Source organism: Eretmochelys imbricata, chromosome 25 (genome assembly GCF_965152235.1).
Source record: "Eretmochelys imbricata isolate rEreImb1 chromosome 25, rEreImb1.hap1, whole genome shotgun sequence".
Taxonomy (NCBI): domain Eukaryota; kingdom Metazoa; phylum Chordata; order Testudines; family Cheloniidae; genus Eretmochelys; species Eretmochelys imbricata.
Genome location: NC_135596.1, coordinates 9,157,454 through 9,173,877, shown reverse-complemented (window position 1 = coordinate 9,173,877; position 16,424 = coordinate 9,157,454). Strand labels below are relative to the sequence as shown.

The 16,424-nt window shown below is 47.8% G+C and overlaps 1 protein-coding gene across 6 annotated transcripts in view; it reads left to right on the top strand.

Annotated features, from left to right (window-relative positions):
* SH3GL1 (SH3 domain containing GRB2 like 1, endophilin A2) overlaps positions 1-16,424 on the top strand; it is a 59,969-nt gene that overhangs the window by 35,292 nt on the left and 8,253 nt on the right. For 5 of the 6 annotated variants that reach the window (XM_077841970.1, XM_077841969.1, XM_077841966.1 and 2 more), the window contains exons 2-7: positions 8,923-8,991; positions 9,090-9,162; positions 10,036-10,179; positions 12,533-12,666; positions 14,038-14,196; positions 14,854-14,957. In XM_077841970.1, the coding sequence (XP_077698096.1) occupies positions 8,983-8,991; positions 9,090-9,162; positions 10,036-10,179; positions 12,533-12,666; positions 14,038-14,196; positions 14,854-14,957 (623 nt within the window). In that variant the 5' untranslated portion in view covers positions 8,923-8,982. Of the gene's footprint in view, positions 1-7,637; positions 7,710-8,922; positions 8,992-9,089; positions 9,163-10,035; positions 10,180-12,532; positions 12,667-14,037; positions 14,197-14,853; positions 14,958-16,424 lie in introns of those variants that run through there. The other variant, XM_077841971.1, reaches the window with a different exon arrangement.

The following is a 16,424-nucleotide window of genomic DNA, read 5'->3' as shown; positions in this document are numbered from 1 at the left end:
TAAATTAGAAAAGTGTGAAATCACTGCCATGAATAGTTTAAAAGAGAGCAAAACATCAGAAGAATCAAATATACAAAACTACAAGGAAAAATTATACAGTAGCAAGCAGATCAAAATGGCCTAAATTTCAGAACTGACGAGTGATTTTGGGGGGTCTCAAGTTCGGCACCTAAAAAACCTTACCCACCTCTAAAGGCCTCTAAATTCAGATAGCAGGTGCACAGTCCTTTGTGAGACTGGCCCTCTTTACAATGTCTCAAGTTGGGTACCAAAAACAGACACCCCCAAAATCACCAAGCAGTTTTGAAAATTTCGGCCAATGACTTAATATAAAAATCACACTCAAACAACCATTTTTGAGGTCTTTAGTCCTTCTGCTCTGGCATCCTTCCTCTGGTGGCAGCCAGTACTTGGATGCTCTTACTAATGACCTAGTCCTGTAAGGAAAATCCTGTTGCTGTCTGAGGGGTGACCATTCCCCAAAAGTGGAGGCTATATACTCATGATCTCTTCTAATGTTTGCTGCTGCTGGATGTATTTGAGCACGTCTTGGGAGAACACGTGCCAGGTGGTGGAACGTGTCCTAACACACCTTTCTAGTCACTATAGTGTGATTGGGTGATAATGAGAACACAGCAGGTGTAGCAGAGACACGACCTAAATATAATCCAGGGAATTTTGGAGGGTGTATGAATGTTTCAAAATGTTGTTGTTTATAGAAACTGTCCTGGCATTAGTGGGCAGGACAAAATGTCATCAACTGCTTTATAGAGTTAACACGCTTCCTCATTTCTCCAGTTTGTAATTATTGGATGTATCCAGCACAATGTACCAAGTATTTCCCTTTTGATCCTTTCTCTTGCAAGTTGGTAGCCCTCCACTTGAATAGCAGTTGCATAGACTGGGTGAGTGAGTGGTGGGTTGTGTGAGATCCAAACTCTTTAAAGTGTCTTACCTCACATAGATCTATTTGGAGATGTTCCCATGATTCTTTAACTCCAGACCTGCCTACCCACCCCCTCTTACTCCTTTGACTTAGTCCAAGATCCTATTGCAGTAATCAGCGTCAGATGTGGACTGCCCATTTCTGAACATCTTCTCCCCCACACAGTCCTTCCATTCCTTTTAAATGGCAGAAGGAGACCTTGACTGTTCCGATGCCCACCCTGCTCTATAAGGAAAGTAGTGGAAGACCCCATGACTTGGTGCATTTAAAAGAAGGCTGGACAAAGCAATAGGGAACATACTGCCAGGAACAGTCCATCGCTGGCAGGGGATGGACTAGTTGTGACCAAACGAGTATCTTCCATCTCGGATACCTACGGGCCAGGGGTGACAATGGGTTTTGAACAGTGGTGCTCATGTCCCTCTCTGGAGGTGGGGAGCTGCAGGAGCTAGACAGGGTGTTACACTACACCTACCTGTCATTTGTAATCAAAGCTTGTAGCTATCTTGGCCATATTTTTAATTGTTAAATCTTTATCTAAGATTTGTGTGAGGTTTATTTCCAACCTTTTATAATTGAGCATGTCTGGGTCTCTTTTCTCCCTTCCTTTTGATTTGCACTTCTTCTGATGTGAGTTTCACAGCCCTTCAGGGAAATCACCTATCTTGTGCTGGTTCATGGGAAGCAACTTTATCGCCTTTTGTAAATACTTGCTATAAGAAACATTCCACCTCTGATGCTACAGGAAGGCTGGGTGGCAGATGAGGGGTTTGGCTTTGTGTTTCCGCCCTGCCTTGATCTTGCTCTCTGTAATAGTCCAGCACTTGCTTCAGGAACCTGGGAGCAGGGGAACATTTTAGCAGGTCTTCCAGCCTTGCTGGGATGGGGTAAAGAAAAGCAGCCAATGAGTGTGAATTTTACAGTCTTGCTCACTCCTGTTTCCCATCTGCTGACCTGAGCAATGCTGATGATTTCTGCATCTGCTCTCTTGAGTCTACCACTTCCCAGACTGAAGGGTTCACCTGCCTCATGATGGTGTCTATCAGGTTCCAGCAACTGACAAAGAATGGGCAATTTCAGGACCTTCCAACCTCTGTTGGCTTCTCTCTCTGCAGCTCAGAATCTGTCTATGACCTCTATTTTGCTGTCGTTTGTTCCATTTCAAAATTGTATGAAGAAAATAGGAAGGACAGAAAATGCAAACAGATTGTAAGGCTTCTGTTCAGCCAGCCGTCGAGGGATCCAGTTGGGGCAGCTAGATCTCTGGGCATCAGAGAAGGCATAAAGCCTTGGGTACTGCATTTCATTTGGCCTCTCTCCCATACTGCATAGAGCAGCAGTTCTCAACCCGTGGGCTGCACATGGCCCAGTTAGTACACAGCTGCAGCCCAGCTGTGTGCTAAAGGCCACGGGCTGTGCAGGTCTGGGTTACCAGCTGCCTGACTGTCCAGCGCCACGGGGTCCGGCAGGCCCCACGTGGCGAGGTCCAGGGCTGCCCGCCTGGCTGGCCCTGCGTGGCGGAGTCGGGGTCTGGGCCGCCAGCCTGCCCCAGGGTCGGGGTCTGGGCTGCCAGCCTGCCACCCAGCCCCACTTTGTAGAGGGCTTGCTGCTGGGCCCTGCTGCTGGGCCCTCCGCTCAGGGCTCTGCTCCTGGCTCCACTTTGTGGAGGGGTCTCTGGGCGAGAGGCGCTGAGCATAGGGGTCTGTGGGGAGGAGTCAGGGGGATGCGCTGTGGCTCTCAACCTGAGGCACAGGTAACATATTGTGGGCCCTGGTGTGGCCCACAATGGTAAAGAGGTTGAGAACCACTGGCACAGAGGATAGACAAGAGCCAACATCCACTACATCTTTGGTCAGTATCTTAAGAGACTCAGCAGTTCCCTGCTCCATCTTTGACTTATCTTTCTCAACAGGGATTGCTGTCATGCCCATTCCGTATCAGGCATTGGTTGATCTGATGTAGATGCCTCCAAGCGTCAGTGACCGCCAGCCTTGCGGTTCAGCTCAGCCAAACCAGAGTGTAAAGGGATCATTTGTGGACGCTTTCCTCTGTCTCCTCCACAAGCAAAGAGACAGACAGTACTCTGGCCAAGACTGTGCTACCCTCCCCCCGTCACTTCCGAGGGGGGAGAAACCTTCTCCCTGCTAGACTTTGCAGAGTCCCTCCAGGTAGTCTGGCTGGAAAGACAATGTGGGGCTTATAAATTTGGTTTCATGTTAGACTCTGAGTTAAGGCTGCTGCAGATTCAGAAGCTTGTTTTCTTCTTGAGTCTATCACAGCTCCATTTGGGGGGGTGGGAGTTACTGTCTCGCTTCCCGGCATGCAGCCTGACTTGTTCTTTCCTTGGGAAGGAGTAGCTCTTTATAGTATGTTCCCTCATCCCTCCCTTAAGGAAGCCCCCCCAGTTTAATTAGAGTCATCAGGGAGGCAGTCTCCGTCTCATTCTTCCCACCCAGCAGGAACACCAGTAGGATTTTGTGAATGTTAAAAGGAGGATTAATTTAATCTGTGAGTGAGGAAAACTCTCTCTGCTCTTGGAGGGTTTTAAAACCTCCAGAATCACTGTGGTGAACTGTGTGTTTTGTATGGCATGCTCTGCCTTCTTGACTACAATAGGAGCTGACCTCATTGGGGCTATTGCAGCTTCTTGGGCAGAAAGTCTGAGTGGGTGGATGGGTAGGGAGGAGACTCAGGAATGGAACTGCATAGAGTTAGTCACACCCTTCTCAAATGCATTAAACAATAATAAAGGTGTTTCTACTTCTACAGCTGCAGCCTGCATGTGCATTGTTACAGGTTTCTTATGGGGGTTGTTTGGCTGTAATGATTACAATACAATTGTCTTATCCATTCCGATTTGGTGAGTGTGAGAAGTGCAGGAAAGGCAGCCTGGCTGCTGGAAATGTACATCTTGGCTCCGCCAGTCCAGAGACCCATCCTAGGTTGCCCATTGTGGTGGGGGAATGGAGGGCAGAGATTCTTGTTTTCCCTGCTTCAGAGATAAGCCTTTAGTCTTGTTAGTAAGGAATGTCTTCATCTTTCTTCCTGATTTAGTAGTTGCCCTGTGGAAGTGTGTGCGGGGTTCTGAGCTGTGGCTGTGCAAAAAAGCCCCCCCTCAAAAGGCAACAAAAAGTCAAGTGCCCTTTGTTTGCTGATAGCAAGTAGATCAAGGAGGATACTTCCATGCAGACACCCTGGTCTGGGTTGGTGGCAGGTAGAATGTTTTCCAGGTAAATGACTTGGCTCTGTTTGGAGTATAATGGGCTTGGTCAGAGCCCCTTCCGAAGCGTACCTTCTCACCACCTGTCAATATCCCAGGCAAGTTGAATCCATCATCTTCACTATTTCTGGCTTTTCTCTATGAGAGTGGAAGCAAAGTAAATAGGGAAAAGCTTGATTGCATTAGATGACAATTGCTCAGAATAGGCTGCACACACTTTGTGAGGCTGGATAGTCTGGTGAGATTCCCCTTCATGATCTGGACCAACATGATTTACAGGTACACAGGAATCTCACCTGGCAAGTGTAATTTCCAGTTGAGAGTCATACTGGGTGGACTGGACAGCAGAAGCCTGAGCCACTCCCCCAGTGTTTGGAATGTCTGTGTGTTAAATATAGCAACTCTTGTCTGACTAGTGTCTCCAGCCTTCTTCAGAACCACAGCTTCCCTTCCTCCAAAAAGAATCGAGCTTCCAGTTACTGAAGCTAGGCCCAAGTGAGGTTCCCTTGTTTGTCAGTGTCGCTGAACTGTTGTATTTTTTTGCCTTGTAAGGATTTATCCTGCTGCTGTTGATCAGCATTGTATCCTTTTGGTACAGAGGTGCTGCTTGATCTCCAAGCATTTCTTCCCTGGAGAGATCTGTGCTGCCCTCTGTAGCTATGAATGGCCCGATGACACTTCCAAAATTGTAAATATCAAGGAAAGAGGGAGATGCATCTCTTGCTTCTAGTACTTTGCTGCTGTTGATCCTGGTTGTCCTCTGATCACAAACCTTTAGTATCCAGGTTCCTTATCTATACCCCTGCAGGCTGATACTGAGAACCATTTGAACTGTGCAGTATCCAGTTTCCTTTCTCCTTCCTGCTAGCCCTGGTTCTGAGGTCTGGGGGTTCTTTGGAACTCTGAAGGTCCCTCCCCCTCGCTACTGTAACAATCATTCCTCCTACAAGTCTTGCAGGACAGCCCCCATCTCTTTTTGCTAAGCACCCTGGGGCACCATTCCCTCTGGAGCCTAGCACTGCTAAATCATCTGAAGCAGTGGTTCTTAAAATTATTTGATCGGGCCCCCTTTTTGTGTGTGTCTGAAAGCAGAGCGGAGAGCAGCAGCTGCTGGCTGGGTGCCCAGCTGTGAAGGCGGTGCGGTGCCAACATGGATCAGAAGTAAGGGTGGCAATGTGAAAAGTGATATTTGCCAATATCACTTTTCACAGCAGACTTGGCTCCCCATTGCCACCTACTTCTGCGCTGCTTCTACCACCCCGGGGGCTGACAGCTAGAGCCCCACTGCCCCTGGTGAGGGATTAGGGGCGGAGAGGAGGAGAGCCCCAGCTCGTGTGGCAGGGCTCTGGCTGTCCCCTTTATTTCCTCCCCATGGGTGTGCATGGCCCTTCTGCAGGAACCCCAGCCATCTGGGGCTGACAGCCAGAGCTCTTTTTAAAAAAAAGAGAAAACCACAGACAAACAACCAAACCACAGCTTGCTCTTCCCTTGACAGGTTCCTGTGCCTCCCTTGGGAGGCCTGCCCCATAGTTTGAGAACCACTGATCTAAAGAAATCACTTGACCCCCTTTGCCATTAAGACAATGTATATTGTCTCCTCAGTGTTTTCCACTGCCATCAGCTCAGAATCCGAATGGCACTGGGAGGAAAACGTTCCTTATATTTGGACTGCAGGGAAGAATGTTATTTTAGGTGGATTTAATAAAAACTTTTCGTAAGTTCTTTCTGTCTGGACTAGGGTGAGCAGATGGTAAGTGTGAAAAATCAGGAAGGGGAGTGTGTGTGGGGTACGGTGGGGGGGAGTGCGGGGGAGGATAGGCACCTATATAAGACACAGCCCTGACTATTGGGACTGCCCCTATAAAATCAGGGCATCTGGTCACCCCAGTCTGGACAAGCAAATGGGAGCTTTCTCTTTTACTCAGACACCTCACCTGGTCACCTGTCTTGACTTGGGCTCCAAAGACACCTTGATAAATGAATTTAGGTTTTGCTGTAGCTTCTTACAGATCTTGGTGTCCTTTGCTTAGAAACTAGGGTTGGTTTGGTTTTTGTTTTTTTAACTTCCTACAGCAATGCTTGTTAGTGAATCCCCCAATTAGTGTGGCAAGGGATTGTGGTCTCGGGATTAGAGTAGGGCTCTATCAAGAGGCCTCTGTTCTATGCCCAGTTAGTCTGATTTGCTGTGTAGTCTTCAGTTAGTAATTTACATACTCCTCTGTGCCTCAGTTTCCCATCTGTAAGATGGGGATAATACCTGCGTCAAAACAGGGCTGTGCAGCTTAAGAACTCTCTAAGATTCTTGAATGAAAGACCGATAGAAGCACAAAATATTATTTCTGTGTCTTCTAAGGCAAAAGTATGCTAGGGAAACCTTCACAGGGATTATTTTTTCCCCTCTGAGGAAGTGAAACAACAGCACACAAGCATGGGCCCTTTCTAACCTGAATGCAGAAGGTTTTTCATTTTAATTGCAAATCTGATACATGGCGGAACTCTTAGTGAATATAGCACTTTACAGAACTGCCACCCCTGGGAGTTTAATGGGGTTGTTCACTTTTTTTCCTCTGCTTTCCGATGTGTAAAGAAGGCCTAAAAAAAAATGCATGCAAGATCTGGTCTTTCCCCTTATTTTGCTGGAGGACTCACTGGAGATCTGGCATGGATTGGGAGCGCTTCCAATACCCTGCATTGAGGAAAGAAGGGGACTAAGATCCTCTCCCTGCACCTTCCCCCAGTTTAAGTTTTACATGGGTGTTGGTTTTAAAAGCTGCTTGTTTTTATTATCTGAATCAAAACCACTTCCCTCTCCATTAGGCTTCACTCCTCATGGCGTTGCCTTCCTAGCTTACTGGTAAGCCAGAGCCCTGCGGAGACTTGCTTTTTTCTTTTTTTTTTTTTTTTACATAAGGAATGCAAAAGAGAAGTTTTTTATTTTTTTTTAAAAAACACAAACCTTCCAGCCCCCCTTTACATTAGAAAGAGGCACAAGCTCAATTTCTCACCCTCTCCCCTTTGTTTTGCAGGTCTTTTGAAAATGTTTTTGTTTTGTTTTTTGAAGCTCCAAAAAAAACTCTGATCGCCAGTGACCCTTTGTATTTTAATATTTCTCTGTGTACGGTGCGTCTCCGAAGGTCCTGCCCCAGTGTTTGTACAGTGCCCTGCATGCTTGCACAGCTCTAAATATTTACTAAAGCGAAACCTGTTAGAGGCCATCAAAGGGCTACTATTTTTTTCTGTTATGCAACCTCCTGTTACCATACTGTGCTGCTTAATATAGGGGGACTGGAATTTTCCTGACTATTAGGTGACCATTAGCACAGATTTCACTGTCACAAAATAACTGTTAAAATACTCAGCACTAGACTGCAAATGACTGCACAGCTGTAGCTCTTCTTTATATGTAACTCCTTTGCAGGTGCACCATGAAATGTCCTATCTACGCCCTTTCAGGGTTGGCATCTATACAACATGATAAGGGATAAACTGCAACCTCCACCTAACCACCAGGAGAGAATCCTTCTGCCCTTCTCCTTATGTATGGTCCGTTTGCTGTTGAGGTTCCCCTTTGCTGTAATTAGGAGAACTGATGTTCCAAAGCGAGGTGGAAGCAGCATTGTATCCTGCTTAATATTTAAACAACACTTGATTAAATCTTGGACCCACCCTTCCCAAACAGCTGACTTGAAACAGTTGATTGTTGTAATTTCAGAAGCTGTATTGTGGCTTCTCCAAGGCTAGGAAAATGGAGTTTGTCCGGTGATCTGAATGACTTGACTTTCCTGTGTGGCTGCAGTTTTGAAGGTGCATTTGAAGATGCTGCTGGCACATTAGCAGCTGTCTTTCTCGAGGTTCTGTCATGCACCCTGTAACCGAACCTTGAAGCAGCGTTACTAGGGGGTGGCAACACTGTTCATTTAGGCCAACCTCACTGCACCCACAAGGTGCCTCCATTCTTCCCCCACAAGCTCCCTTCTATTTCAGGGGCTCAGTGCTACCCACACCCTCTCCCTCCTTTCAGGGGCTCTGTGTGCCCCTCATTCTCCCACCATGCCAGGAACTCTGCACACGTATGCCAGGAGTTTGTGCTTCTCTTCGCTCCATAATTCTGTGCCCCATTACTTCCTTTCCCCACCCTGATTGTTTCTCTCCTGTCAGGGAGTTAAGGTATTTGCATTGTTGACAGGTTAAATTCTGTTGGGCAAAGGGGCAGAGATGGATTAGAGGTATTAACTGGAAGGTGTTAACAGATGCCACCAACCAGTTCCTTAATCTAAAGACCGCTGGGGCTTGAAGCTGGGGCTCAACTAACCAGATGGTAGGGGTTCTGCATGTTCTCCAAAATCAATGGGGTCATGACCATTGCCAGGGACATTCCAGCCAATCAATTCCAACTTTCAGGGAGTGTTTGAAAGCTATCCCTTTGCATACAAGCTCAGCCAAAAGAGAAGAAAAAATAAACCCATGAGAGATTCTCATGGAAGTGCTGACTCTAACCACCAGCTTTTGCAGCTTCAAGGAACCACATCTCTTTGTGGTGTTTCCCTTATAGCTGCCTGATGCTATTGGGCCACTCGCTGCCACTGAGGTTCAGTGGGTCTAAGGGGTGCAGGTTCAGATCTATAACTTGTAAAGTTGGGGTAAGCTGCTTTTGGGGTCTGCCTCATTCTGGAGTAGAAGAGCACGGTCAGAGCTGTAACGGAATGGCCCCTAGCGTGACTGACACGTCCCTCCCTTGTTCACTGTGTCTCTACAGCTGGTCAGCGAGAAGGTCGGTGGAGCTGAAGGGACCAAGCTCGATGATGACTTCAAAGAAATGGAAAAGGTGAGTAGGGTAACAGACGGTTTTGTGTGCCTCTCCGCGTGTTTCCGAGGCGGGTACTGACTGGATTGCACTGCTGTTGGGTCATCTTCTCCCTGCAGAAAGTGGATGTTACCAGCAAGGCAGTCACAGAAGTATTAACCAGAACTACAGAATACCTGCAACCCAACCCAGGTAAGCGCCCACAGCCAGCCCTGCTCTGCCAGCATCCTTCAGGTGCTCCTCCCATTGCATAAGGGGGGAGAGGCCATTATGACGCAGAGAGTGGGGAAAGCTCAGAAACGCCAGCCTGTTTGGCTTTGGGGTGGCCCCTTCCCAGTGGGCTACTGGGTTATAAGCATTGCTGCCTTCTACTGGAAATATGCTGGCCCAGCTTGTGTGACAGCCATGTCCTCCCCTTCCATGAGCAAGTGGAGTTTCTGCTTCTAGCAGAGCTTATTCGGGCTTTGAGGCCCATGTGAACCTGAATTTAAATTTTGATGTCACCCTGTGTAACCTCTCTAGACTATTCCAGCTGGCGCTTGGCAATTACGCCCCTGTCCAGCTATGTTTCACTTGTTCAAGGGCAGTCTCCATCCTTGTGATGTTTTCTCTGAGCCCAGAAAATCAGATTGACTGTCAAATAGTCACCCATGTCCTTTGGGTTCAAGATGCAGCAGACGGGCTACTGACTCCAGGGTGTTTGGGAACAGAGTTGTCTCCCATGAGGTGGGAGGCGAGTATGTCACGGTCATTCCTGGAGCCTGACTGCCTTCCTGTTACAATCCAGTCAGTCTCATTGACTCCAGCACACCAGGGATTAACTAGAACGACAGGAGGGCTGGTGAACTTCTCTTTAGACCTTGTTGGCGAGCTCTGAACTATTTTCTGCTTGCTGTCTTGGAAGGGGCCATTTTTTAGAGCCAGCGATATTTCTGGGAGACTAAAACAATAAGCTTTCTTGGCCAGTGGAGTAACTTTGGGGGGGGGGAAAGCTGGCAAACAGTCACTGCTTGCTGGCCAAGTCCACTAATTGCAAACACAGATGTGGCTGTCTCTTTGTGCCAGCTTCCAGAGCCAAGCTAACGATGCTCAACACGATGTCAAAGATCCGCGGGCAGGTGAAAAACCCTGGCTATCCACAGTCGGAAGGGCTCCTGGGGGAGAGCATGATCCGGTACGGGAAGGAGTTGGGCGACGAATCCAATTTCGGTAAGTGCTCCATTGGGCCGGCCAGCCCCTAAGTGGGCTGATAGGAAGTAAATTCCTGTTACTGGGTTTCCTTAAATCTTACTGTAAATCACTGACCTGGTCACATGAGTCAAGTGGAGAAAAAAAGGAAACTGACCGTGCAGATAGGGAAATGACATTTCACTGGGGTCAGGAGTAGGATTAGGGGATGGCAAAAGCACCTCTTAAAGAAGTAGTGTATGCAAACCGAGCTCCTGATATGCCTTGTTAGACTCTTAACCCTGCTCCCAGCCATCTTTCTGCTGCTTTAATCTGCTTTCAGGTGTCTCTTAAAGTCCTAGCCACTACTGCCTCTAGTGACCCAAACCAGCCATTGGTCAGTGCTATGGAGTGGATGCATCTACAGAAAAATGAGCTGGAGTCTAGACTGTTTCACAGCCGACAGTTCTGTGGATGATCTGAGGTTTGGCCCTGACCTTGCACGGAGTTGAGCACCTTCTAGGAAATGCTGAGCACCCTATGCTCCCAACACCTCCTGGGAAGTGCTCAGCATCATGCAGGATCAGACCAAGTTTGTATTTCTAGGGCTCCCTGGTGCGATGGGTGGCGCATGTCTCAGAAATGAGCTTAGAATCCTTATTAATAGTACTGATATAACTCACGGTAGCCACTTCTGCAGCTCCCCCCATTGTAACGAGCGCCTTGCATTCAGTCACAATCCTCTCCACACCCCTATAAGCGCCATCCCCATTTTACAAGAGGGGCACAGAGCATTTAACTGACTTGCCCAAGGTTAGGCAGGGAATCTGGCAGAGCAGAGTCTAGAACCCAGAACTTTGAAGTCCCAGTCATCTGCCTCCTCAGGATGCAGAGTTCTCCTGCTGACTCAAACTGAGCAAATTTGACATGGAAAGTAGCGAGGGAAGAGATCAAGAGCCCTACAATGCAATTTTAACTGCAACTGGACTCCGAGGGGGTCACAGCCAAAAATCTTTCCACGTGGTATTGCCTCATTCCCATGAAGCAAGCCATGCGTGACTTGTGGGGATGTGGGGGCGGAGGAAGGAAGCCATTTGATGACAGCAGTATTAATCCACCAAAACATTACAGCCTTCCCATGTGGCTGGGTTCAGGACGGCTCACAGCTGTGTGATCACTTCATAGCATGGGGCGGAACGTTCCCTGATCTGGAAGATTAAACGTTAGGTTTTTTGGGGAGTGGCTGTACTCCAGTGATTCCCTGGCTAGCTTTCTCCTTGGCTGGAGAAAACATTACTACAATACAGGATCTGAAAAGTAGTAGGGGGAAGTAAGTTTTAAGAGGACCCTATAAAACACAGCTACTTTAAACAGCCTCTCCTTTATAGGGACACCATCAGGTTTAGAAATGTATGTTTTAATAATGCAGCCTTCCCTGTGTTGCGGTATCTTGGGTTATTAACTCTGAAAGAACTTTTTAGAAATGGACTTTTTGCACATTTTTGTTTTAGCTGGGGCGATGAAAATAGATTAAATTTATTTATAGTAAATTTCACTTTCATATTCTCTTGCCCTTACCCAGTGCTGAAATGCTTGGGTTGCGAACACGGCAGGAGATCGTTTATTAATTCATAATTGTTTCCCTTGGAATTGTAGAAAACAAATCACAGAAGCATTTCTGTTCATCTGACATTATTAGCTTGTCAGACTTTAGACACCCTGGCAGGGGAAGGACCATAGGCAAAACTGAAAATAGAAAGGTTTTGTACAAACCTATTTTATAAGATCTTTAATTTTGGGTGTAAATTGAACCTAACAGTAATAGATTTGAGTTAACGATCTAAGCATGAATGAAAAAAATGAAGAAAAATATCTTGGGTTGCTGCCAACATCTGGGGAAATTTTATTTTAAAAATGTATCAAAATGCCTTGAGACTAATCCGAAGACTTAGCTGGGGCCACCATAGCATTTGCCCTTCCTGTAGCACTTTGCATCAGAGAGTTCCAACCATTTTATATAGAGACGCCTTCAGGATGTCTCAGACCCCTGTGAAAAAGGTAGGCATTTTCTGTGTTTTACAGGTGAGGACCATGGGGCACAGAAAAGCGAAATGAGTTGCCAGAGATCTCACAATGTGTGTCAGAACTGGAAATAGAAGCTAGGAGTCCCAATTCCACACCACCTGCTCTAACCACTAGGTTGTGCTCCCTCCCTGTGCTACTCCAGTTGATCCAAATGAGAACTTATGGGCGTTTGATACGTGACTGGGGCTCATGCATGCTGAGTGTCTTGGCAGAGCTGTTCTGCGTGCAGCTGCCACAGACTCCGGCTTTAACTGGCTGGCTCTTTTTTTCTCTCTGACCTGCTCTTTTTCCTTCCTTCTCTCACGTGAAGGTGACGCGCTTCTTGATGCTGGTGAAGCTATGAAACGATTGGCTGAAGTGAAAGACTCGCTGGATATTGAAGTCAAACAGAACTTTATTGATCCTCTCCAGAACCTGTGTGACAAAGACCTGAAAGAGATCCAGGTAACTGGGAAGATTTTTCTCTTTCTCTCTTCCCCTCCTCCCCCCCTTCAGACTCTGGCCTCTTCAGGTTTTTAGCACCTGCTGTAATGTCCAGTATCGCTGCAGGACCCAAAGTAGACTTGCACAGCATCTGGTTTTGTTACCCTGCGTTTTGCATGCTTTCTCTGTATTTTCCTTGGATCCACTCGCATTTTCCTCTGGTGTGTTTAATATCCTCTGCCGCCGCCGCTGCTGTTCCTTGACCAGCCCATGACAGGGGATGTTTCTTGCAACGGTTTCCAGATTTATTCACTCACTCTAAGCTACCTTCATAACATACTTTAGATCTCCTGACTTACGTTGTGTAGCTACAGGTACTTGGATTGTTTGCATTGTGGATTCCTGAGACTGACAAAGGGGGACATTGCCTTGCGTGCATTTTATAAGCCATTGATCAGCTTTCAGTTCCAGTGTCCCAGTATCCTGAAATATAGATCTAGGGCTGCATGTGTCTTTTTCTTGCTCACCTACTTATCATGAGAAGCCCAGAAACAACCCCACAAGGATGCTTTATCACTGCACCTGTCCCCGCTGAGGAGGTCTGCTCATAGCTAGCCCTCACCTTCCTCGCATTCACAAGAGACAAGGCTCTTGAACACCACAGGTTTTGCAGTGGGAACCGTTGAAACCTATATCAAACCAGTCAAAATCGCCTGAGAACCGGTTCTCGCTTACAATGTGACCTATATGAACTGACTCCCAAACTAGCTATATAACAGATTTACTGAGCACCCGCAAAGTTGTCAGGTGCCGTACAGACAAATTAAGACAGACATGATCCCTGTCTGCTTTCAGCCTCAGAAGAGAGGTGACGAGCCCAGGGCTTGTAACTGAAGTGTTGTATCTAAAGACTCTTGACTGCCCGTCAGAGAACCGAAGGCAAAGGGCCAGCTGTGCAGTTCTCCTTTAAAAGTGATTTATGGCAAGCAGACCCATGCTGAACTGGGGCAGTTTGGGTTCCCTCCAGTTTATGAACAGAAAAGGTGGGGGGGGGGGGGGGGAATGTACTTTCTTGCCAACTTTATGGCTGTTTCCAAACAATGAAAAAGAAACCATAGTCACAGCAATCATAAATCCTCTGCTGAACTGGATCCAAGTAGTTCCCTCATCCCCCGCACTGCTCTTCATTCCTGACCTTCAGCATCCCCTGTGGAGCATTGCACACTGCGATCTGTAGTCTGCGGGGAGCCTGTCTGAAAGTGATGCCAGCAGTTGCCTATTCTGGGTGGTGGGAGGCTGGGTTGTTTGGTTTTTTGCTGTGTTCATTGGGAAAAGTTTGGGTGCCCCGGCCCGTGGTTTTAGTTTAACCGCTCATAACCCTTCTCTCCCAAGCACCATCTGAAGAAGCTGGAGGGCAGGCGCCTGGACTTTGACTACAAGAAAAAACGTCAGGGGAAGATCCCGGACGAGGAGCTCCGCCAGGCCCTGGAGAAATTTGAAGAGTCCAAGGAAATAGCTGAGACAAGTATGCACAACCTCCTGGAGACTGACGTGAGTGTCCCCTAGAGATCACTGCGCTCTTCCCTCTTGGTTCGTCTGCGCACTGCTGGGGCGCTGCCTAAGCGGCTCACTGCTGTATGTGCGTCTGGGGCAGCAGGGGGCTGGGTGCTTTTATCGGGGGGCGGGGGAGAGTGTCTGGCGCTCTAATACTCTTAAAAAATGACACCAAATCTCCTGTCATGCCCCTTCCAATGGGCCCCTATTGTGATCCTGCCCCCCCCTCCCCTGATATTTCCATTCTGGGCCCCCCCCCCCCCTTTGCAAATGCCCTTCAGTCCTGACCCTGTAGCCCCCTCCCTGCTGATGCAGTCCAGGGCTGAGACTGATAATTCTACGAATGAGGCAGTATGGAGACTCTTCTGTGTACATGTTTGGTCAGGACATGGCTGACACAGCTCATTCAGTCATGATGCAAAATGTCTGCTAAACCCATGTCCTCCGAGGTGCCAAGCTATCGGCCACTGTCTCGCTGAGCCTTAGCAAATGACTGAACTTTAAGGTCCCTAACTCTTAAGACTTCTCTCTGCATGTAAATTTCAAGCTGCTTTTCGCATGTTTCCCAGTGTGGGTGTAAGCCCCCAGTGGAGCAATGGAAGTCTCCTGTAGTAGCGTGTGAAAGCCACTCATTGCAGTTTATGATCCTTGCAGATTGAGCAAGTAAGCCAGCTCTCAGCCCTGGTGGATGCCCAGGTAGATTACCACAGACAAGCAGTGCAGATCCTGGATGAGCTTGCAGAGAAACTCAAACGCAGGTGAGGCTTCCTAGGGCCACTGTGGATCCTGTGGGAGGAGAGAAGCGTGGTGGACACTGTAACTTGGGAGCTAGGGGCCAGAAAATATCTGGCTTCTTCCTCCGCAGTTTATTCCCTGGCAATAGAAGCTGTAGGAGCCTTTGAGGGTAGCTTTATCACTGCATCTCTTAGGCTTTCATGGTGAGTGATTTGTGTCTGCATGATCAGTTTTCTACAAAAGGCACTTTCTGGCATCTGGTGTGAAACCTCCCTGCATACTCCCTGGGTTAATAGTTTCTTGCCGCTTTTGGCCATCTCTGGATCAAAACATAAATGCTCCCAATGAAATTGAAGATGCAAGTTGATTCCTTCTTGAACTGGGGGACGGGTAGGGGGAAAGGCTGGGGAGCAGGGCAGAGCACACACTGTGTTCATGTAAACAATTGCAGCTCCTTAACAGGCCACTGGTGTTGGATGTGGGAGTTGTGGCCAGAACGCTGTTGGCATTTCTGATTTGATTCTGTTTCGACTCAGTAGATCCTGCCGCCTCCATTGTCAAGATGATGAACTAGCATTATGCAAATACCTTTGAATTAGTCCCCTCTGGCTTCCCTTGTCATCTGAATGTCTGGCTCCATTTCTGATTTATTACAGTAGCATCCAAAGGCCCTAATCTGGATCAGGGCCCCATTGTCCTATGTGCTGGCCCACATGGTTGGACAAGGTCTCTGCCCTAAAGACCTTGTGATCAATTTAAAGATGGGACACAAGCAGGCGGCAGAAAGGCGGAGAGGAGGAGGATAACAGTAGTAACAGGCTGGTGACAGCCACTAAAATCAAGCACAATTCCGCAAAGCAGAGATGATGGATCTCGGTGCCTGCTTGGGTGGCTCCTTGTTTTCCAGCAAAGTCTTGCTCTATCCTCTGTATACTTTAGTGTGTCTCCGTAACCTGGGCTGCAAACATGTGACTTCCATGTGCCCCCTGGCATGTTGCAGATGGAACCCTGGAGCACAGTCTTGTAAATGGAATACAGATTAGTGTCTGGTGTGGAGAAGCAGGAGGAAATGCATTCCCCAAGTGACTCTGCACTGGGGCTTGGAGGAATCCTGGCCTGGGCTGTGGAACCTTTACTGTGGCTGTTAAAAGCAAGAGGCTCCAGGTTTAATATCAGCCAGCCATAAGGATCTTCATGCAGGGAGCTAATTCTGCAATCTCCCTCCTGTTCCCAGTTTTTTCCCTTAACCCCCATGTAACTTTGTTCATGCTCCAGTCACATGCACCTTCTTTTCAAATGACGTGTTAAAAGATTCTGTCCCCGGTGTGGTGTTCAAATGTGTTTGGATTACTAGGCATACTGGTTAGGCTGCTCTGCTGGAGGGGCTGAGTCACGAAAAGAGCCTGAAAGAACTAAATATGTGTAGTTTTGCCACACTGGGATGCAGTGTGGTCTAGTGGTTAGAGCCCCCGGACAAAGTCTCAGGAGAC